General features: G+C 42.7%; 1 protein-coding gene across 3 annotated transcripts in view; it reads left to right on the forward strand.

The window, feature by feature from the left end:
- Nucleotides 1-22,683, forward strand: part of ASB9 (ankyrin repeat and SOCS box containing 9) — a 29,988-nt gene extending 7,305 nt beyond the window's left edge. Inside the window, exons 3-8 of one of the 3 annotated variants that reach the window (XM_057718249.1) lie at nucleotides 1,022-1,101; nucleotides 10,907-11,014; nucleotides 14,610-14,760; nucleotides 16,434-16,568; nucleotides 18,003-18,194; nucleotides 22,469-22,683. In XM_057718249.1, coding sequence (XP_057574232.1) covers nucleotides 1,022-1,101; nucleotides 10,907-11,014; nucleotides 14,610-14,760; nucleotides 16,434-16,568; nucleotides 18,003-18,194; nucleotides 22,469-22,593 — 791 coding nt within the window. In that variant the 3' untranslated portion in view covers nucleotides 22,594-22,683. Of the gene's footprint in view, nucleotides 1-1,021; nucleotides 1,102-10,906; nucleotides 11,015-14,609; nucleotides 14,761-16,433; nucleotides 16,569-18,002; nucleotides 18,261-22,468 lie in introns of all 3 variants that reach the window. The other 2 variants (XM_057718250.1, XM_057718251.1) reach the window with 2 other exon arrangements.
- The last annotated feature ends 930 nt before the right edge of the window (nucleotides 22,684-23,613 follow it).

A 23,613-nucleotide genomic window follows, 5' to 3' on the forward strand; every position in this document is an offset into this window, starting at 1 on the left:
GGCTGGAGCTGCAGCAAGCTCAGGCAAGCCTCCTCACATTCGGACTTCCTGCCTTTGTTTGTTCTAGAAAGCAGATGCAGCTGGAGATGAGAAAAATTCAGGTCTACGCCGCAGTCAGTTGACATCCAGTCAATTAGAGAGAAAAGCATTTAATGTGTTGGGATGGGTTTTACAGGCTTCTTTCCTAAGAAAGTGTATTCTTTCCATATGGTTGGAGAATACATTTGCTATTTTAAATAGCAGTGACTGTGCGGTATAATCAAGACTCTGGTTAGTGTTAGGGCAAGATAATAATAGTAGCTAATAGGAGTTGAGCCATAGGTAAGGATATTGCTGTCCTGACTTTACGGAGAAGGAAACTGAAGCTCAGGGTCTGCCCAGCTCGGGAGAAGTCAAGCAGGTCTGAATTCACAGCTTTCTTTTGATCACATTGGCACATTGCCTTTGGGGTAAATCCCGTCCCCGTTACAAGGTGAGACTGAACTCTGATTTGTGCTTGATATTGGGACAGGAGGTAATCCATACATAGATGTGGTTTTGTTTAGATTTGATTCCAAACCTAATGGTGTATGTAATGACATGATTACTACTATTAGTATCTGGCGCTGTTTGCTGAGATGCCAGAGTTTGTATTTCACGCTGGAAACTAGACTGGCAACCATAGCTTAACGCACTAATGCTGGTAATTAGCAAAGTTCTCATTTAACTAAATGGACCATTTGCCTTTGAAACTAGCGTGTAAATGGAAGTACAGTAATCTGTCATCTCAGTCCACCTCTTTGTCCTCGGTTTGGACACTGGCTGTAGTTATTGTTTTAGCTAGCTAGACATTTCAAATAAACTGTGTTCAAGAAACATCCGTAGAGGGGAGACATGCGGAAGTCCTGATGGGAATTTTGGTTGATTCACTCCAGTGTCTCCCTCCAGCAAGACCAGTTAGGCTCTTATTGATGGGCAAGGATGAGCCTCTGGGTCTGAAGTGCGTTAGCAGAATGTAACCCTTTCCTACCTTTCCATACAGATATTGTGTCGGATTGGTCGCCTGTGCACGAGGCAGCCATTCATGGACGTCTGCTGTCTTTGAGGAACCTTATCAGCCAGGTAGGTAACTTTTTGAGAAAAAAAAGGTGAGCGTTAAGCACATTCTGCTGTTCACCACATTGAGAAAAAGAAATCGTAGTCTGATATTAAGATATAAATGTCCTCTTTAGCAAAATGAGATGAATCCTGTCCTTTGTTTGGAGGCTGGCATAATACTAGAGTTTAGTACAATTCTATGCACAGAATAGATTCTATAATAAATATCTGTTGAATGAATAGCGGGAAAATTACTGCATTCAAGTTGCTGACACTTTATTCAATAGACTATGTTCTTGAAAATTATCATGTAAAACAGTGGTTTTCAACTGGGGGGCAGTTTTGCCCCAAAGGGGACATTCGACAATGTCTGGAGACATTTTTGGTTGTCACAACTGGGAGCAGGGGTGGGAATGGGGTGGGATGGTGGTGATATATTCATCTAGTAGCTAGAGACCAAGGAAGTTATTAAACATCTGACATTGCACAGGACAGCTCTCCATGTTAAAAAATGATCCAGCCCTGAACATCAATAGTGCTGAGGTTGAAAACCCCTCACGTAAAATAAATGCTTGAAAATGTCTTTTAAAATATGTCATCTTATAATTTCAAAGACATGTTCAGTTCTGTTGAATGTCCAGTGGAAGTGGCTCTGCCCACTTTGATATTAGTTTCTCTGCTCCTCGGGTGTAATTTCAAGTACACATTAATTTGAGTTTTGATGGTTTGAAATTATTGGGAACTTAAGCAAAGGTACTTTTAAGAAAGCAGTTTCAATCACCATTCAAAATTCTAATAAAGTTTTTGTTCAGAGTGTTCTATTCTCTGAAGAGACTAGATAGACCTTTTAAGTTAGGAGGTCTTGGCCCTTTCATGGACCCCTTTGATAGTCTGGCAAAGTCTATGGACTCCTTCTCAGACTAATGTTTTAAATGCATAAAACAATATAGAGGAACCCTATTAAACAAATGTGTGACATAGTAATATATGAACTTCTTTATTAATGCATTCAATAAGAAGAGTTAGTGGTGATTCTAATTACTACCATACTTTCTAGGTAGGATGACTGTATATTTTGAGATATTTTAGATGTCTGCAATATTAGTAGTGCAATTAAAAATATCTGTGATTCTCCTCTGTGATAGTCCTATATACTGCCGTTACTACTGTGGTTTGTGGTCTAAATTCACAATTGAAGGACATGATAAATTTCAGGTGGTAGTTCGTAGAAATAAATGTGCTTTGAAAAAGTTCCAATTTCACAGACCTATCTAGACTAAGAAATCCTCCTATAAGAAAACAATTTCTAAAAATGATTTTCAGACTACTCTAAGCCACTTTCTTAAGCTGTTTTTGGTAGCAGCAGCCTCTTATTAAATAGAAATATAGATAGCAACACAATAGCTAAGTGAAGTTAAGCTGCTTCTCTGATAAAATGAAACATTTGCCTTTTCTTGATAGGGTGAAAAATGAACATTGCTGCTTTTATATATGACTTATTAAATTGGACTGATATTCACTTATATTCAGTATTTATGTGTTTACTGAACATCAGCTGGAATCATGTCTTTAAGCTCTTCTGCATTATTTAAGCAAGTTATTTTCTTTTTTAAGCAAGTTATTTTCTTGGAACCTCAATTTCTGCTTTTATAAAATGTGTTCCAATACCTACCTGTTATTAGTCAGATCTTGCTGTGTAACAAAACACCTCAAAGCCAGTGGCATAATACAATAAACATTTCTTGCTAATGAGACTTTCGATAAGCTGATCTGGGCTGAGCTTGGTTCCAAGCTGTGGGTTGGGTACAGTTCTGCTGCACACATCTCCCATCCTTATTTGACCAGTGGCTACCTGAGGAATTTTCTCCTCATGGCAAAAGGCTGAAGCATAGCAGGGCAAGCCCAATCATGAAAGAATACTTCATACTGCTTATGTCACATCTGTTAACACCCCATTGGTCAGAGCAAGTCAGATGACTACAAAGTCAAGGATCAAGGAAGTATTGATACATTTTGTCAACTATGAGGTCATGGCAAGGGTGTGACTGTATTGCACTGCTACAGGAGCATGAAGAAGTGAGGCCAAAAATTCAATCTATTACGTTACCTTATATGAGTTTGAGGGAATTAAGTTGACATTGTGTAAGTTACCTGCTCCAGTTACTCCTCATAAATGAGGAGTATCTGTTTTCTTATTACAATGTACTTAGCACTTCAGGTAATCAAAGAATACTGAAAAACCCTCCTGCTAAACTAAACAAACAAATTTTAGTAAGGGGAATAAGACTAAACATTCAAATGGCTATAACAAAGGGAAAAGAAAATTACAAAAAAATAATTCTCACTTGGTCCAAGAAGGGAGAAAATGAATCTGTAAGTAATTATTCTTTACCAAGACTTCACATTAAAATAATGTGAATAATTTTTTTTTGCATTGATATTTTTTAAGCTCCTGTAGGACCACTATGTGCAGAAATTTTTTATAAATGGCCGTTTTCACAGTGGAGAAAGAAAAGGCTGTTTGACATGAAAGAGAAATAGTATGTGGAAAGGAACAAAAAGACTGATAGGTTGGATTTCATTAAAGTTAAGGACTTGTTCATCAAAGGCATTATTTTAAAAGCAATGAAGCAAGCCACACATGAGAGAATATTTGTGATATATCTATGTCTATATCTATGTATCTGACAAGAATTCATATTCCCAGCCTAAAATCAATACAAAAAAGACTGGCAACCCAACAGAAAAATGAGCAAGAGACTTGGACTGGCACTTCATAAAAGAGGATATCCAAATGTTCAATAAATATATCAAAGTGTGCTTATTATTAGTAATTGGAGTAATTCAAATTACAAATAAGAAATATGTTACTGACTCCTCCCACAGGAAGGGTTTAATTTGGAAAGACAGATATTACCAAATGTTGGCAAAGATGTGGAGCAACTGGAACTCTCATACAGTGCTGGTGGGAGTCTAAATTTGTACAAACCACTTCGGGAAATTGTTAAGAAATATCTACTAAAGCTAAAACTATCTCTACCCTACAACCCAGCAGTTTCATTTCTAGGTTTATATGCAACGGATATGTTTACATGTGTTCATTAAAAGACATGTACAGGTATATTCATAGCAGCCTTATTCATAACAGCAAAAAAAAAACACCCCTTTGAAAACAACCTAAGTGTCCATCAAAAGTAAGATGGATAAATATATTTTGGTATATTACTCAATGGAACTCTGTACAGCAGTGAAAATGGATGAATCAATGAGTCTGAAAAACAGGTGTTAAGTGAAAGTAGCTGAATAGACACACAAAAATACATCATGGTTCAATTAATATAATGTTCAAAACCAGGGAAAACTAATCTATGATGTTAGACGTCAGTATTCTGGATGCCTTTGCCAATGAGAGGTGGGTAGTAATTTGGGTAGGACATACGTGGGTTTTTGGTAATTTTTTTTCTCCTCTATAGTGGTTATGCAGATAGATTGTCTTTGTGATAATTCACTGAGGTTTACACTAAAGATTTATGAACCTTTCTTTATATCTGTTGCATTTCAATAGTAATTTATTTTTTAAAAAGCAGTGGCAATTTGTTAGGTCAGCAGAAAGCAATTAAAACACCGTTTGGGCATTGTGTGACCTTAATTTGGGCCACATTGGCATCCCCTTGGGCTGGGGTTGGGTGGGGGTTCTTAAAAATACTAATGCCTGAATTCAACTACCTTCGATTGTATAGCGATTGCTCTGGGATGCAGCCTTGGTATCAGGACTTTTTTTTTTCAAAGCTGCCCTGGAGATTTGAATGCACAGCCCTATAAACCTTCCCAGTAACCTTCCCAGTCAAGTCCTACTGCATGCAAAGGGATAAAGACTGGCTTTTCTGTTCCTTGAATAAAACTTTGTATGCTGCTCCCTGCATCTTTAAAGGGCTAAGCCACTATCAGGGTGAATCCTAGGAAAGATCCTGGGCATTCTGAAACATCAGACATTTAGGATATGGCAGCTAATTGAAGGCTAAGTGAGAAAGAACAAAAGGAAATCTCAGATATAATTGCCTAGACACTTTTCACATATTTGGTTTTCTAGTCGTAATTTAGCTTCAAAGTCTGTCAGATGTGTTCAGTGAAGTATCTGCATTTATGGAGAAACAACTCAGGTTTTCACAAACTGCTATTGTTGGTATAAAACAAGTCCAATGAATAATTTAAAAATAACCTGAAAATGAGGCACATAATAATATTCTTTAATGAAATTGTTTTCATTATTTTCTGCTTTGTGTTTTCTTTAACAATTTCTTTTAAAATAAATTTATTTATTTTTGGCCGCATTGGGTCTTCATAGCTGCACGAGGGCTTTTCTCTAACTGCGGCGAGCAGGGGCTACTCTTTGATGCTGTGCATGGGCTTCTCATTGTGGTGGCATCTCTTGTTGTGGAGCACGGGCTATAGGCACGTGGGCTTTAGTAGTTGTGGTGCTTAGGCTTAGTTGCTCCTCGGCATGTGGAATCTTCCTGGACCAGAGCTCGAACCCATGTGCCCTGCATTGGCAGGCGGATTCTTAACCACTGCGCCACCAGGGAAGTCCTCTTTAACAATTTCTGATGTACTCTCTAATGATATTGGGCCAGGCTTCAGAGACTTGGTCTCATGTAAAAGATAACAAAATGAAAATAAGGCATTCCAGGCAGAAGTGGAGAGGGCAGGCAAAGTCATAGGGATGTGGAATACCACCAAATTTTATAACACATTCTCTTAGTCCAAACATTATTACTTCATTACAAAAATTGGGATTGCAACATCATTTAATAAAATTAGAATTGCAAAAAAAGAGAAAACTGCCCAGAAGTTACTGAGTGCTAAAAATTTTGCGTACATCATTTTTTAGTCTTTATAACAATCTTGTAGGGTAGGTGAAATTGTTTCCATTTTACAGATGGAAATTGAGGCTTTGGGAGAAAAGTAGCTGGCCCAAAGTCACACTGCTTGTTAGGTGATGGTGCCAGCATTTGAACTCAGGAATCACTCTGCTGTTCTCTCTCTGAGGTCTCAGTCCTACATATGAAATGAAGATAGTCGTGCCAGTCAGAGAATCAGATTTGGCAAGGCAAGGAGCTCCTTTAAGGAGAGTTTGTTTGGCAAAGGCTGAATTTATGTCGTGAGCTGCATCTGTGGGTAATTATGTCATAGAAAGGAATTAGAAAAATGTACTGGGGATGGAGATTCAGATTTGAAAGCCGTATGTAATATATAGAGAGTACTAAGAGAAAAGAAAAGGATTTGAGGGCAAATCCGTGAGGAAATACCTGCCTTAGGAGATGTAAGGATGAAAAGGACAGAGTTAGTGAAAGCAACAGAAAAAAAGACGTCAGAGGCCAGAGATAATTCCAGGTAGAACTCTGTTTTAGAAGCCAGGGTAGAGGTTTCACGTGGTCAGGATGAATGTGTGGTAAATCCAGAGGTGGAAGGAGGTGGGTAGAGAGCAATGCATACTGGATTCCGGAGGTCACTGGTTGTCTTTAAAGCAGGATTGTGTTGGTAGAAAATGAGAGAAGGGGTAAAAGTAGAGACTTTAAGAGTATTTTAGAAGGGGAGAGACTATTTTCAAAAAAATAAAAGAGGGGGCAGCAAAGGGAAGAAGTGTGTTGAATGGATGCTTGGCAGAGGGTCAGCGCTGAGGGATGGGGAGACTGAAAACAAAAAGAAAGTGTGTCTGAAGAGGAGAGAGTGGGGGACGCACGTGAGAAGGTGGATGGTGGGGAGGGCCTATGTGGGGTCACGGGCTCTTGGAGTGAGCTCATATATTTCTTCCTCAAAGAGAGGAGCAATGGGAGAAAAGAAGACTGGAGAAATGCGGAGAGATTTTAGGGGTGGGAAGAAGGGGAATGTAGGAAACTCACATCAAATGGCTTTGACCTCCTTGGTAAAGTAGGAAGGAAGGGATGTGTTTTGATAAATGTGAGTGCGATGGGTGTCCGCTGAGTGTAGAGAGGGAAGTGGTAACGGTGGACAGGGCAAATGATAAAGCCTCACCTTTTTGTAATCAGTTGGTTCAGCCTGGGAAGGCATATGATTTGGGGCTGGGACAGAAAGTTGCCAGGTACTAAGCACTATGTCACTCATGGGCACCCTGGTATTGCACAGCCCCAAGGACCCATCAGAAGGAGTTTCTGACTATAGGCTGAGATTAGGGGACTGATGATTGATGGTAGAAAAATTAAACATAAGCTATTCAATCCATTTTTTTTTTTTACTGAGAACCCACTGTAGACTGGACCTTCTCTGAAGTAATGGGTTAAAATTTACCTTATAATAGTATATGATTCACACTCGTCAATAATTCAGACAAATCGCCGCAGTTCACTTGAAGTCAAAATTGTACATCTGTGATGAACTGTAAATACAGTCTTTGGTTTGCAAAGGGAACTTTAATTTAAAGAAATGTCTTTGTAATGTGAATATGTAATGAGTGGTGAATACTTTTGTAGTATGAATAATTCCTTTTTTACATTTTCATTTATCTAGATTTATGTATAAGCACCTAAATGATGACTTAGAAGTGGCAGTGGTGACTGCAGGAGTACATTTATAATAACAGAACACTTAATAAAGAATTCTTTTAAAGGACAGTCTTCTTTCACCTCATGATCCGTTGCACAGAGGAAAATGCCGTTAACATTTTGCTGTGAATTTCTTGTGTCCTTTAGCAGTGAGCATGGCAGAGATTGGACAAATATAGAACATTGAGACCGGGAAAAAAAGATTTGAGAACAGATCTTTGAGGGGATGCCTCTAATAAAGTAATAATGACAATAATGAAACAGCAGATGCCACACTGTGAAATGCGTGGGCAATTCTTCTTGAGTCAGAGGGTCAGTTAGCATTTATTGAATACAGATGGAATTTGAGGTTATGAAGGAGGGGGGAGATATAGTCCTGTCCCTCTCTGTGAGCAGCAGAGCTGGGATGACAAAGTAGTGTAAAGGATATTGGAATTTCTCATTTATAAGCAGGTGATTTTGAGTCTCCCAGGGCTGCTTCCAAGACCCACCTAAAAAGGTTCTGGGTTTGAGATCCTGTAGACTCAGGTGTATGTCCAGAATGATTGGATATATCCAAACGTGTGAGCTTGCCAATCAGAGAGAGGGTAAAAGCCCAAAGGACAGCATGACTAAGGGGCTGACTTGTAAGTGGCCACAAAAGTAGAAGAATGTGTGTTAGGAATGATGGTGAGTGAGGTAATTTATTGGAATGATTTTAGGCAAATTTAAACTATTCTGGGGGACTTCCCTGGTGGCACAGTTGTTAAGAATCCTCCTGCCAATGCAGGGGACACGGGTTCAATCCCTGGTCTGGGACTATCCCGCATGCCAGGGAGCAACTGAGCCCGTGCACCGCAGCTACTGATCCTGCACTCTAGATCCCACGAGCCACAACTATTGAGCCCACGTGCTGCAGCTCCTGAAGCCCGCGTGCCTAGAGCTGGTGCTCCGCAACAAGAGAAGCCCCTGCAATGAGAAGCCCACACCACAACGAAGAGTAGCCTCCACTCACTGCAGCTAGAGAAAGCCCACGTGCAACAACAGAGACCCAGTGCAGCCAAAAATAAAAGGAAAAAAAAACTGTTCTGGGAAGAAAAGGTATAATATATTACCACATCATTGATTAAACTATCTATGCTCTCAACTGACATGCCCCAAGAAAAAGAACTTTTATTGTACCTGGTTTCTTCCTGTTAGGGATAGATAATATATTCTAAGATCGGGGGTCTGTGGAGCCTCTCCTGGAGTTCTTTTGATGTTCTGCTTAGATTGGGCTCATAGTCCATTTCCTGGAGAGCACATTTTCCCAGAAGTTGAAGAACCGCAGGGCCTTTCAGACACTTTCTTGCTTCTTCAGCCCTAGAGTACTAGAGGGAGAATGTAATTGCCCCTCTGCCTCGGGACTTTCTGCCTCTCTGTCTGTGGAGGTTCACCTAATGCTTTGGCCTGTATTAGTCATCTCTTGCTGTGTAACAAATTATCCCCAAACTTAGCAGCTTAATGTAACAGACATGTATTAGTTCACAGTGTCTGTGGATCAGGAATCTAGACACAATTTAACTGAGTCAGGGACTCTTATGAATCTGCAGCCATAAGACTGTGGTCCAGAGCTTCAGGCATCTTGAGGCTTGACTAAGGATGGACCCCAGTCCAAACTCACTTACATGGTTGTTGGCAAAATTTAGTTCCTTCTGGGTTTTTTGACTAAAAGCCTTGATTCCTGGCTGGCTATTGCCTGGATACTGCCCTCAGTTCCTTGTCATGACCCTCATCAAAACAATGAGCCAATAAATGAGAGGACGAGAGAGAGTGAGAACAAGGTGAAACTCAGTCTTGAGTGTATACACCTAAGAGTCACATGGCTGGGTCATAGGTATGTGTGTCATCAACACTAATAGATACTGTCAGACTGTTTTCCTGAGTGGTTGTATTATATTATACTCCCGCCAGCAGTCTGACAGTGCTGAGACCAGCTCAGCAACTTGGGGTGAATGATGGGTGCTGCAAAGCATAAAGAAACACAAAGACAGACTTAAGAGAAAGATGGGACCAGGGGACTCAAGACCTCTAGGATCGAGAGCCCTGCTGATTCATCCCACATTGCTTTTATTGAGCTCTTGGCATTCAGGAAGTAAGATAGCAAAAGGTTCCCACGCTCCCAGTTATGTCCCACAATTAATGTTTTCTTTGAAGTAACCAAATTTTCTCCTTGTACAAAGGGCCTCACATAATTGGGGGCAGTGGTCCTTGCAAGAACAGCAGAAGGACAATCAGTGCGTGTGCAAGCAGTATTCTAACTTGCGCTGACCTGGCATTCCTAAGTCCGCACCCCTCGCTCCTCCGCTGCACGAGCAGGACGTCCTGCCCCCAGTTGCTCAGCCCACGTACTTTGACTACTTTTAGCCATATTTTCTGTTACATTCTCAAGGCTTCAGAAAAACATCTGAATGTTTTCCCACATGACAGTTCCTTTTCTTGGTTGTTTTTTTACGTCATCGTCAACACCTTAGCGTACTGTCAGATTTTGAGCCGGGTTAACTTTTAAGTTGTTGGGTTTTTATTTATTTTATTTTTTAATTGAAGTATAGTTGATTTACAGTCTTGTGTTGATCTCTGCTGTTCAGCAAAGTGACTCAGTTATACATAGATATACATTCTTTTTTCATATTCTTTTCCATTACGGTTTATCACAGGATATTGAATATAGTTCCCTGTGCTAGACTGTAGGACCTTGTTTATCCATCCTATATATAATAGTTTGCATCTACTAATCCCAAACTCCCAATCCATCCCTCTCCCAAGCCCTGCCCCCTTGGCAACCAGAAGTCTGTTCTCTATGTTTGTGAATCTGTTTCTGTTTCATAGATAAGTCCATTTGTATCATATTTTAGATTGCACATCTAAGTGGTATCATATAGTATTTGTCTTTCTCTGTCTGACTTACTTTGCTTAGTATGGTAATCTCTAGGTCCATCCATGTTGTTGCAAATGGCATTATTTCATTCTTTTTTATGAAGCCAAGTTAACTTTTTTTGTAAATTTTAAAAATTGAAGTATAATTGAGTTACAATGTTGTGTTAATTTCTGCTGCACAGCAAAATGATTCAGTTATATATATATATTTATATAAATATTATTTTTAAAAATATTCTTTTCCATTCTGGTTTATCATAGGTGAGCCAGGTTAACTTTTAAAAGAATTGTCTTGTACTGGATTCACAGCTGAAACCCAACTGTACAGAACTGTTGCTTTGCAGCCCTTACTCTGCCCATTTCCCCTCCTCCAGGGGTGGCCCGTGAACCTCGTCACGGCAGATCGTGTGTCCCCGCTCCATGAAGCCTGTCTCGGAGGTCATCCCTCCTGTGCAAACATTTTATTGAAGCATGGAGCTCAGGTAAGTGCAGCTCAAATCACATCTTAGACCCTATGACTGAAAAATGACTATTTCTATCCCTTCTGAATACTTTCCAGCATTTTTGATTAGCCTGATTTGAAATATGAAGAGGGTTTTTTTCCGCAAGTATTATATCCATCAAGCTTGTTTACTTTAGTGGTGGGTGAAATACTGCATTTTTAGCTAGAAAGTCATGGTCTGAGCCTATATCATTTTCTTTAACCGTCACTACTAATAAATAGCTGTTTCGTTTCTGCCTTCATTCCTATGGCTGCAAGGTAGTGACATGTTGTAGAAAACATAAAACATTTGGCTCCATAAGACCTAAATAATGGTCCCAGACCCTCTGCCATTTACTAACATTGGAAACTTGGACAAGTTGCTTAGCCTGTAAGCTTTAGAGTCTATATATGAAAGAAAAAAAACAGGGAAAATAACAAAAAAATGATGTAGCAGATTTTGTGGTATTGTGAGGATTGAGAGGGATAAGGCATGTGATTATTATTTGGAGAATGGGAATCAGGGAGATATAACGAGATTCTGGAAAAGGAAGATGTAAAATCATTGAATTCAAACATAGGGACCAGTAGGTCTTCCATTAAGTAAGTCCCCTCTTGCTCAAAAGTGATGGAAAAATCAGATCAGAAAATTCTATATGGGTGTCTCATCTTCTCTCAACCAGTCTGTGCTGAGCATTTAATATGTGCCTAACTCAGATAAAGATTTTCAGGAACTTCTAAACTAAATGAGGAGACGACCAGATAAACAGGTAAATGGCTGAATGTAACACTAACTGCTTCAGTAGATAAACCCTGAAATCTCACTAGCTTCATATAATAAAAGTTTATTTCTTGTTCAACTCCAACTCCAGTGTGGGTGTTCCCAGCTGGGTGGCTGTTTTCCAAGGGTGATTCAAGGACACAGGCTCCTTTCATCCTGTTGTTCCACTGTCTTCAACGAGTGGTTCCCATGTGTGCTCTGTTCCAGATGGCTGGAAGTGGAAAGACATGGAGGATTGTGAATGGGAGCCTTTTTTGTTTGTTTTTTTGTTATTTATTTATTTTTGATTTATTTATTTTTATTTATTGGCTGTGTTGGGTCTTTGTTGCTGTGCGCGGGCTTTCTCTAGTTGCGGCGAGAGGGGGCTACTCTTCGTTGTGGTGCGTGGTCTCCTCATTGTGGTGGCTTCTCTTGTTGCAGAGCACAGGCTCTAGGCATGCGGGCTTCAGTAGTTGTGGCACATGGGCTCAATAGTTGTGGCTCACAGGCTCTAGAGCTCAGGCTCAATAGTTGTGGCACATGGGCTTAGTTGCTCCGCGGCATGTGGGATCTTCCCAGAGCAGGGCTCGAACCCGTGTCCCCTGCATTGGCGGGCAGATTCTTAACCACTGCGCCAACCTTTTAAGGGCCAATCTTGGCAGTGACATATGTCACTTTTGCTCACATCTCATTGGCCAGAATTCAGGCCATGTGTAGCTGCTAAGGAGCCAGGGAAGTGTAGTATGGCTTTGCACCCAAGAGAGAGGAAATGAGTTTGTTGAATGCATAGTATCTCAGCCACAGCAGGCAATTACAATATGCTGTTTTTAACCGTTAGTTTCTGCTGTGTAACAAACCATCCTAACTTAATGATTTAAGACAGTAGCCATTTATTTATCTCACAGTTCTGTCTGTTGTCTGGACAGGTCTTCTGGTCTGGTCTGCTTCAGCTAACCTCAGCTGGGCTTACTGAGGCATTTGAGGTTAGCTGATAGATGGGCTGGGGCAGGCTGCTTCATGATGACCTTGGCTGGGATGCTGGGAGGTCTGGAGAGACAGAAAATCTCTTGTGGTCTCTCATCCTTTAGCAGGTGGCCAGGCTTGTTCACGTGGTAGCAGGGATTCCAAGAGCAGCAAAAGAGGGCAAGCTCTCTGCTTGCATTGACGGTCCCATTGACCAAAGCAATTCACGTGGACAAGCCCAGATTCAAGGATTGAAAAAATAGTCTCCATCTTGTGATGGGAGGAGTTACAAAGCCATGTTGCAAAGGGATATGCATCCCGGGCAGAGAATCTGTGGCCTTTTTTTGCAAACTACCACAATGTAGTAAGTATTAATAGTAAGGGGATTGTTGGGAACACATAGAAGTGTTCCTGCCCGGTTATTTCTGATGGAGAGAGAGTCAAAAGCTGCTTCCTACAGGAAATGATGTCACAGTTGAAAGCTAAAGGACCTGTATGAGTTAGTCAGCTCAGTGGTGGGTTGGGGAAAATGATGGACTTCCCACCTGCTGGGAAAAACAAACGCAAAGGCCTAGAAGAGAAAGTGGGGGCATTTCTGTGACTTCAAATCATCCCTTAGAGCAGCAGAGGAGAGCAGGTGAGAGAGGTCAGAACACAAACAAGCTTGCTGTCCATGCCAAGAAAATGGGCTTTGTCCTGAGAGCAGCCAAGGGCCATAGATGAGTGCCTCATCAAGTTTATGTTTTGGTTAAGAAAACTTACCCCAAACTTGGAAACAGGGCCACGACTAAGCAGAGGCAAGAGAGGAGCCCAGGGTGCAAACTTTAAAGAGCTGCTTACTCTCAGGGTCGTGCAGCACTTCCGTGTTTCTGGGAGTGAGTGTCTCCTTAAAGTTTGCACCCTGGGCATCTTTAATGTCTCGCTAGACCTGGCCTTATGAGGAAATAAGGTGTGAGAATGACGTCACTGTCTTCACAGTATCATTGTTTACCAGATTCACCAAAGAATTACTTGATAGAGAAAAATGCATTTGCATTTGGCTTTGCTCTTTGCCATTTGATTATAGCCCAAACAGGGTGAAGTTGGAAGTTAACTTGTAAATTTCAGTCTGATTTCCAGTGTTAGAAGACATAGCCCCAAAGATTATAGTCTTAAGGCCCTATAGGATATTAACCAGTTTTGTATCTATTAGCAAATTCATTTCAGCATTCCACTGACTGACTGTATAAATTCTCCTTTCAGCCAACCTTGCCATTTTACTGGTTCCCTCATTAATGAATGAGTTGAATGAAATCTTTGGCTTGGGACTTCCCTGGCAGTCCAGTGGTTAAGACTCCATGCTTCCACTGCAGGGGACACGGGTTTGATCCCTGGTCGAGGAACTAAGATCCCGCATGCCATGCAGGCAAGGCCCACCCCCTCCCCCCCCAAAAAAAATCTTTGGCTTGTGTTCACTCTATATTTGTAGGAAGTTATCTTTTTAAGTTAAAAAAAATCCATTAACAATTTAAAAAGGTTACTCTAACTGCTGTGGGCGAATTGGATTGGTGTGGGATGGGTCTAGGATGGCGTGTTAAAATAAGGTGATTTGTTTGTAAGCTGTTCAAAGTATCCTAACTAGTTTCAAAGTTCATGTCCCTGGGGAGGGCATGGAGGAGATAAAATATTCAGAAACATCCTTGGTGCCTTACACTCCATACCTCCTTCGGTTTTTTGCAACAACTTTGTGGAGTTTGTGGTTTTTTTGTTCCCCTTCTATAGCTGTGGAATTGAAGGCTCAGACAAGTGAAATAATAGCTTGAAAATGGTGGAGCTTAGGTTTGAATCCAGGACACCCCACCGCCCTCCTTCATCCTTGAGCTTTACTTCCTAGGTGAATGGTGTTACTACAGACTGGCATACGCCCTTGTTTAATGCTTGTGTCAGCGGCAGCCTGGACTGTGTGAATTTGCTTCTGCAGCACGGAGCCAGCCCCCACCCTGCGAGCGATCTGGCATCCCCCATGCACGAAGCTGCTAAGAGAGGTAAACCTGTTGAGAATTTAAGCTTGCCACCCACTCCTTCAAGGGATGTCTTACTGTTAAAAGGAAGAGGGAAAAGGAGGTATGTGGAGCAGTCGTTCTCAACGTGGCACCCTGGGACCAGAAGCGTCAGCCTGACCTGGCATGCAAATGCAGGTTCTTGGGCCCCATTCCAGACCCAGTGAATCAGTAGCTTTGGGGGTGGGGCCGAGCCATCTGTGATTTGTTTAACAAGGCCCCCAGGTGATTTCTGGTGCACAATAAGTTTGAGAAGCACCCTTTCTGAACATTTGGAATGTTGTTCACTGCTGTGTTTCTGGAACAGGGCCTGGCATGTAGTAGACTATCCATCAGTATTTGTGGGATATATTGTTGAACTCCTGACCCCATAAAATCAAGTTATTTTATAAAACAAATTATAGTCTTCTATTTTAAGGCCTTGAAAATATTATCTCAGGGCCACTGAAGTTTGCTAAGTGCAACAAACTTCAATTTTTGGAAATATAAGATGTTATATACAGTTTGGGGTAATTCTCCCCACCCCCAGCTTTACTGAGGTCTAACTGACAAAGTAAGAGCATATATATGTAAAATGTACAGTGTGACGATTTGGTGTGCATGTACGTTGTGAAAGGATTACCACAGTCCAGTTAATTAACACATCCATTGCCACATATAGTTACCTTTTTTGCGGTGAGAACATTTAAGATCTACTCTCTTAGCAAATTTAAAGTACAATATATAATACAGCATTATTAACTGTAGGCACCATGCTGTACATGAGAGCCCCAGAACTTATTCATCTGGGGTAATTGTTTTCATAAAACCACAATTTTCCTGCTATTCTTAACTCTGAGACAAAAAATAAAATAAGTTTTGCTTTTCTCCGATATTCCTCCTCCTCCTCTTCCCCATCGTCACGATGACCGTACCTTGCCAGGAGGGCTATTTCCGCAGTGGCGTCACAAGATGGCTCCCCATCATCTTTACAGCAGCCCCATTTGACTGGATCCACCCATATTATAATTATCTCCCAAAGCATTGACGTTTCTTCACGAGGAGACGTGCTAACTCATCCTATTCACTGGACACGTAGAACTAAAACGGTGTAACAAGATAAATGCAAAGCAGCAGTGTTGCAAGTATGACATTCTAGACCAAGGAAGAGTGATTGTGCTTTCACGGGGCCCCACTCACGTTGGATCTGGCACCTTCTTCTAAGCCTCGCCTGTGCCCACGGCCTGTTTCTCCCAGGGCCTGCCCTTGGTGAGGTTGTAAGTTTCCTTCCCTGTCCCTCGGTCCACTCTGTGCCCTTTCTTCTCCAGGTCACCTTTAGTCCCTGTTCTTCCATACCTCTCCCCAGCTCTCACTTCGGTTTCTGTGCTCAAACTGATTACAAAGCCACGAACAATTTAAAGATGTGGATGGCTGCTGTTTGCTTGCCGTGGCTGGTAAACTCGTGCGGAGCTCCATCCAGAGCTACAGGTGGCATCTTATGGTCAACGCCTTAACTGGTGACAGTGTTGAAGATCATTCCCTATTCTAAGTAAAGGAGATCGCTTTTGGTCCCTGGATAAGTGGTTGGAAATTTTAAACACACAAAAAATGGGCAAGGTGGCGGTTTCCTAGCCACGAGAATTTGTGCCCTAACTATTTTCTCCCACTTTGGGCTGCAGGCCACGTGGAGTGCATTGAGTCCCTTGCGGCTCACGGGGGCGACGTTGACCATAACATCGGCCACCTGGGCACCCCATTATATTTGGCTTGTGAAAACCTGCAGGTGGCCTGTGCCAAGAAGCTTCTGGAATCAGGTAAAACCAAAAGCAACACATAACAAGGAAAGTAAATGAAAAGTAAATTAAACGTATTTGAATGCTCTTTCTGTTGTAGCAGAGAAAAGAGTGTGGGCAGTGGAGTCTGACAAGATCAGAGCTCATGTTGACCGTGTTCCGTGGGGAATGCTTTTAAACTATTTCCCCTTTAGTTCTCTCGCTTGTAATGAGGATACGGATGATGACTCTCGTCCCAGGGTGGTCCTCGGTGATTATTAGTTTCTCCTCCCTTTCCTCTGCCTCCCTCCCTGCGGCCATGGAGATTTCTAGCCCTGTGTAACTCAAACACCTGCTGGATTAAGGCTGAAGCTTTGGATTTGGGGTCACCTTCACAAGTTCTCTTTGATTTGGAAATAGAACTTGTCCCATTTTTAGTCCATTGCAAATGTTATATTTTTGAAAAGGCCTAGGTCACATCATTCTTTTTCACCTTCCTGCTGTTGTCCAGCCCCTTCTTCAGCACTTGGGTTACCACTTCATCCCTTCTTTAATTATTTGAGTCCTGGTTATTCTTGAAAAATCCAGTCATCTTTCCCTCTGCTGAATGTTCTTATAATTCTTATTGCCGTCTACTCACTTAGCAGCCATTACCATGAATTCGGAGGTTGGTTCTGTCTCTCCTTCTCTCATCCTAGGTGGATTTTAAGCTCCTAGTCAGGAAAGGGCCAGGTCTGGCATCCCTCAGAAAGCTAAGACCAATACAAGAATGATTCAGTTAACACTGGTGGACTGGACATAGATTCCCATTTTACTAGAGGGGCAGCAGCTCAGGCAAAGACGTCCCCACACATCACAGGGGGAGCCAGCAGTGGGAGGCCTGTGTCGAGAGCATAGGGATGGAATGGAGTGGGGTTGGTCCGCAAAATCTACCTTACCCCCGAAGAGGAGGGCTTTGCCACCTTCCCTGTGATCTTGGCATTGGCCACCCCAATCTAGGCAGCGCCATCATCATTGGTTGCCCGTCACAGTCCACATCACATGGTCCCGAGTCTCCGGTTTAAACCTCACAGTAGTTGCTCAGCGTGTGAATGTGGCTAATCGCCACAGATGAGATTTCACCATCTAGCCTCACTTCCGGCCTGTGCCGGCTAATATTTGGGCTCCTTTCATAGTGAATGTGCAGCTTTCACACCACCAGGATTTTCCTTGTAAGTATCACACCTGTGTAGAGTGCTCAAAGGCGAGGTTTTCAACCTCTTAAGCCATAAAGCTCATGTGGCACCCTGTCACATTGTCGAGTGGCATTTTCCCCATATTATTAAATGGAAGCAAGTCATCGCCTGCTTTCTCGGGAGACCTACCGTGCCCACTACGGATGCTCTTTAGGTAGGGAGTTTTGAGGCACAGCGCTTTGAGAAGGGGGTGCTTGCGCTCTACTCCTTGGCTGACTCTGTTGTTCTCGTGACTGTTTAGGAGCGAGCGTGAACCGAGGCCGGGGGCTGGACTCCCCTCTGCATGCGGTGGCCAGGGCGTCCAGTGGGGAGCTGGCCTGCCTGCTCATGGACTTTGGAGCAGACACCCAGGCCAGGAATGCTGAAGGCAAACGTCCCTTGGAGCTGGTGCCTCCAGAGAGCCCCCTGGGCCAGCTCTTCTTGCAGAGAGAAGGTGCTTCTCCTTTGCCTGAATCTAAGCCCTAATCCATAGACTCCTGTGGGCTCTAGCAGGAGGCAGGTACTTACCCAGTTCTGACTTTGGGTCTTTTGAAAAAGATTGTGCTCTGCCTTCACCAAACTTGGGGAGCTGAGATAATTTAGTATTCACCAAGGTACAGTACTGGTTATATAATAAATAACCATTCTGCTGTTTGGCATGTTGGTGACAGGCTATTTTGGATGACCTAGTATTCACATATGGGATAGGCCAGCTTTCTAAGAATTAAGATATTGTTTTAAAATGTTAAAGTTACCTAAGACATGCTTTATTATCTTTTAAAAAATTTTTATTGGGGTATAGTTGGTTTACAATGTTGTGTTTATTTCTGATGTACAGCAAAGTGATTCGGTTACACATATATATTCTTTTCCATATGGTTTATCACAGGATATTCAATAGCGTTCCCTGTGCTCTACGTAGGACCTTGTTGTTTATCCATTCTCTATATAATAGTTTGCATCTGCTAACCCCAACCTCCCAATCCATCCCTCCCTCAACCCCCCATCCCTTGGCAACCACAAGTCTGTTCTCTCTGTCTGTGAGTCTGTTTCTGTTTCATAGATAAGTTCACTTGTGTCATATTTTAGATCCCACGTATAAGTGATAGCACATGGTGTTTGTGAGCCGTGCTTTAGAATGCTGCAGCAGAAGCATCTTTGGGGTTGCACAGTGCCCCACAGTGTCTTACTGCAGTGCAGAGTGCAGATGGGCTGAGCTACTGGGCATTGGCTTCTGGGAAGGGCGGTAAGAATGCAGCTCGTTGAGTATTACATGGTAGTACTTTCAGGATTCACAGCAGTCTGAAGACATTTACTATTGGGTTGGCCTAAAAGTTCGTTCGGGTTTTCCGTGCCATCTCACGGAAAAAGCCAGATGAACTTTTTGGCCAACCCAATATTATAAGTTAATCAACACCGAGTCCACACTCCTCCATAAATAAAAGCTGACACTCCTAACCCAAACCACTAAACGTGGGTTGAGCAGTGTGTGAGGGGTTAGGGGCACTGTCCCTGGGCTGCGAGGTGGAGGGTGGGCTGAGGTGGGGAGCAAAGACTCCTCAGGTTGCATTCTTAATTGTCCCTAGAGGTGGAGAGCAGTGCGCTCAGGGCCTGCTTTATTTAGTTAGTTATTTTTTACTGGCGTGTGGACTTTGTTGAGTCTTAGTGGTTGTGGGAGTTTGAAGCAAGAAGGATTCTGATGTCATGTAATCTGGTTATTTTCTCCCCACAGGCTGAGAATTAGGGCTCTGGGCAGAATTCTAAAGTGGCCCCTGAATCCTTCTTCCTCCTATACCCACTGCCCCAGGGTACTTGCAGCCATAGCCTCCCTTGGGGCCCCCCAAACAAGGCCTGTGCTCCCCAAGCCGAGGCACAAGGAACAGTCCAATAGAAACCCCATTATGAGAAGCAGTGGGGTCACCGCCAGGCAACTCTGCATTTTGACAATTTCTTGTTTTCAAAAAATTGTATGTATATAGACAGAGTCGATCTCGCCAGCAGGCACAGGTGGCACAATGCATGGGGCCCACCATGTTTCTAGGGGCCCACAGAAATGTTTGAATTTCTTTTAAAATCAGAAGGAAAAAAAGAAATAGAACTCAACCTGGGGTATATTCATCTTTATACCGACACAGTTGTAAAATTACCAGTTGTAAGATATCTTTTTTTTTTTAATTGAGAAAGAGATCCACAAAGGCAGAAGTGCCTCAGGGCCCCCTAAAGTCATCAAGTCATATATGTAGACACACACATTTGAAAGGAGTTCAAGAATATGACCCCACCCCCCTTGCAAAGCATCTGAAGCAGTGTATATTCACGACACCCAATGACAACTAAAAAGGACTGTGTCTCTCAGCCCAGCACGACAGGAGTCACCCCTGAATGCACTTTGGTTTAAAGCATCATGAGTGTTGCTGGAGAGAAAAAAAGACATGGAGACCCAAAGCAATATGCCCATCGACCAATATATTAGAATTAGCTGATTCCACTAAGGAGTAAAACAACCCCCCCCTGAATATTTGCAGGTGCCAACACATGGCTACAAAGCAGTAGTGGGTTTTCAGCTCTATTTATATGGAATGAAGGCTCTAGATATACAACATCCCACTTGTAAATAGCAGAGATTTCCATGAGTAGTTACACTGAGCTTACTGATGGCCTGCTTTGCCTGAGCCTCCGTCAGGCTTGCTGTGACGTCTTGTTCCCTGTAATTGTTTATCAGTGCCTCCTGCACTTGTCCCTGACATTGTATCTAGCACATGTGGTTAGTTACATCCTTCCACGTGCCTTAGTCAGAGGAGATTAAGTTCAGTTTCCCCACCCTATGCCTTTTGCAGCTTATTAATAAATGCTTTGAGTACACTGGGAAATCCTTCATTAATATATGCCTTGAGTACACTGAACATAATCTGGAAGGTGCCCTAAATTCCAACAGGGACCTTCTCAATGTGCCCTGAAGGCCTGATTGAAAATATTGCCTTTCTTTCTTTCCTTGTATGTGTGTCTATTTCTACCTCTCCTTGTTTTCCATCACCTGAGAAGTATGCAACCCATTTTATACTGTAGCTTGCAGTGATGTTATAAGAAATTGAAGCCGAATCTGGCCTCTGTACCTTGACACCGAATTAAATCTCGGAGACAGAGTTTTGGGTGAAGTAGAAAAGAATAGCTTTGTTACTTTGCCAGGCAAAGGGGGCCACAGCAGGTTAATGCCCTCAAAACTGTGTGTCCAGACCTGGAGCAGGTCGTGAGGCGTTTTATAGGAATGGTTCAAAGAGGGCGTGATCAGCTCGTGGACATTCTTCTGATTGGTTGGTGGGGAGGGAGGGAGTCAGCATCATCACCCTTCCGGTTCCAACCTGTCTGGGGTCTGCGTGCTTCTGGGCAGCAGACCTGTAACTTAGGCTGCACTATTGTTTCTTTTGACTGCTCCTCCCTTGTCTCCAGATCCCTTCCCTTCCCTAATTAGCATCTGTTTGAGCTTGCTCCTGGGAACTCAGAGAAGGTCCTGGAGGCTAAATAAAGCCTATTTTATGTAATCAAGAAATGGGGGGACACAGAAAGGCTTTTGCGCCCAGGAGCCCCACAGGCTCCTGCTCGGTATCACAGTTAGAGGCCACTGTACCCTTTTGGTTGCATTCTCAACCCTGGCCACACAATCCAGTAACCTGGGGCACACGTCTTTACAAAGCCCAGACGCACGGGGGCCCTGCCTGACCGTAACTGAAGCAACATCTCTGGGGTGAGGCCCAACCTTGTGTAGTTTAAAGACCTCACTGCCCCCCACCCCCCAGTCTGGCTTGAGGGCTACTGCTTCATGGGATGCTTGAGGGTATACAGCTTTGCTTTTTAAAAAGTTTTTAATAACCAAAAGAGAATTCCCATTACAATTTAGTGCAGGGGCTGGGGATAGGAAATCATTTCCCATCTTTTCACCCTGTGACAGGGTTTCTCAAGCTCAGCACTGTTTTCCTCTTGGGCCAGTTGGGGGCTGTCCTGTCCTGTGCACTGTAGGATGTTTAGCACATCCGTGTCGTCCACCCACTAGATGCTAGTAGCAACCCCCATCCCCAAGTTGTGACAAACAAAATTGTCTGCAGACAGTGCCCAGTGACCCTAGGGAGCAAAATACCCCCCACCCCCCAACTACGTTGAGAATCTCTATCTTAAGATGTGAACTCTTGGCTGGATCCCTATGCAAGGTTTGTGCTAGTTCACTTTTCACCTATGAGTTCAAGCACTGGTACAGCTCTGAATGAATGCAGAATATAAAAACAAATATGACTTCAGATAACACTTATGCTTCACCAATAGCTCCTTATATTTGAATATCTTAAAATTGCTAAATTATAAAAGTATTTGCATCCAGAAATATGACCTTATTTTTTAAAGGTAAGGACAAGAAAGCCATTAAACATGGATTTTCTTGTCACTGCTGGGAATTCCACAGTTTTGTAATTCCAAAATTAGCTCCCACAAGCCTCCATTGGTGAGCCTGAGCTTTGAATGTCTTTGTTCTAAATCAAAATCTAACAAACTCATCTCAATTAGGTATCAGAAAAGAGAGAACAGGGCCTAAAAATGCCTCCTACAAAAACCAGAACATGGTCTTCAGCTGTATCATATTATTTCCTTATAATAGTGTTCTAGCTTGTGTGCTTTCAACGAAGGAAACGAAAAGTCTTAGATCAATGAAACCCATGTGTGACTTGTCTTCTCTTTCTCCAGGGCCCCCTTCTTTGATGCAGTTATGCCGCCTTAGAATTCGGAAGTGCTTTGGGATCCAGCAGCATCATAAGATCACCAGACTCAGCCTCCCCGAGGAGCTAAAACGGTTTCTCCTCCACATTTAAGTGTGTCAAGGGAATGGTGCCACAAACAACAGACAAACGTTGAGTGTTGAGGCCATTGGGATTCTAAAATAAAGTCAGGTTTATACAGTTTGGCTAGTTTTTTTTTCAATGAGATTTTTATCTGTAATGGAACATACTGGGTACTTTTGTGTTATTGGTTGGAGGGCATGAAAAATCCCTCCCCCCTAACCTGTTCCGGAAGAGGGTGGCTAAGATAACAGCTTTTATGTTTCATCTTATTTGGCTCTCACAGCAGCCCCACTGGGTGGGTACTATTCCCTCCCCTTCCCCAGGTGAGACCCTGAGACTCAGGGAGGTCCATTTGTCCAGTTGCCCACAGTGAGGACAGGCAGCCAGATTTGAGTGTAGGTTTTCTGATGCTAACCTGGGGACTTGAGAGGGAGGCAGAATTTTCCAGTATCACTCTTCTGGCTCCATCTCCACTACATGGGAAGGAAGATTAAAGAAGCAAGACATTTCTTTGACTACATCTGACATTGTTTTTAACCGTCCCTGTTCTCATGACAAGACCACCACTGCCCTAGTATAGTATAGTGGGCAGTTCTTTTTCTCAACCAAAATGTGCCGTACATATCAGGCATATTCTAGAACTGTGCTGTTCAGTGCAGTAGCTGCTAGCCCAGTGGTTCTCCACTAGGGGCGATTTTGCCCCTTAGGGGTATTTGGCAATGTCTGGAGACTTTTTTGATTGTCACAACATTGGGGAAGGTACTCCTGGCACCTAATGGGTAGAGGCCAGGGCTGTTGCTAAACATCCTACAGTGCACGGGACAGCCACCACAGCAAAGAGTGATCCAGCCCAAACTGTCGACAGTGCCAAGGTTGAGAAACCATGCACTCACCATATGTGGCTATTTTAAAAAATGTAAATTAATAAAAATTAGATACAATTAAACATCCGGTTCCTCAGAGTCATGAGCCACATTTCAGATGTGTAATAAACACACACAGCTAGTGATGACTGACTGGACAGCACACACGTGTATAGATCATCACAGA

Source organism: Hippopotamus amphibius, chromosome X (genome assembly GCF_030028045.1).
Source record: "Hippopotamus amphibius kiboko isolate mHipAmp2 chromosome X, mHipAmp2.hap2, whole genome shotgun sequence".
Classification (NCBI taxonomy): Eukaryota; Metazoa; Chordata; class Mammalia; order Artiodactyla; family Hippopotamidae; genus Hippopotamus; species Hippopotamus amphibius.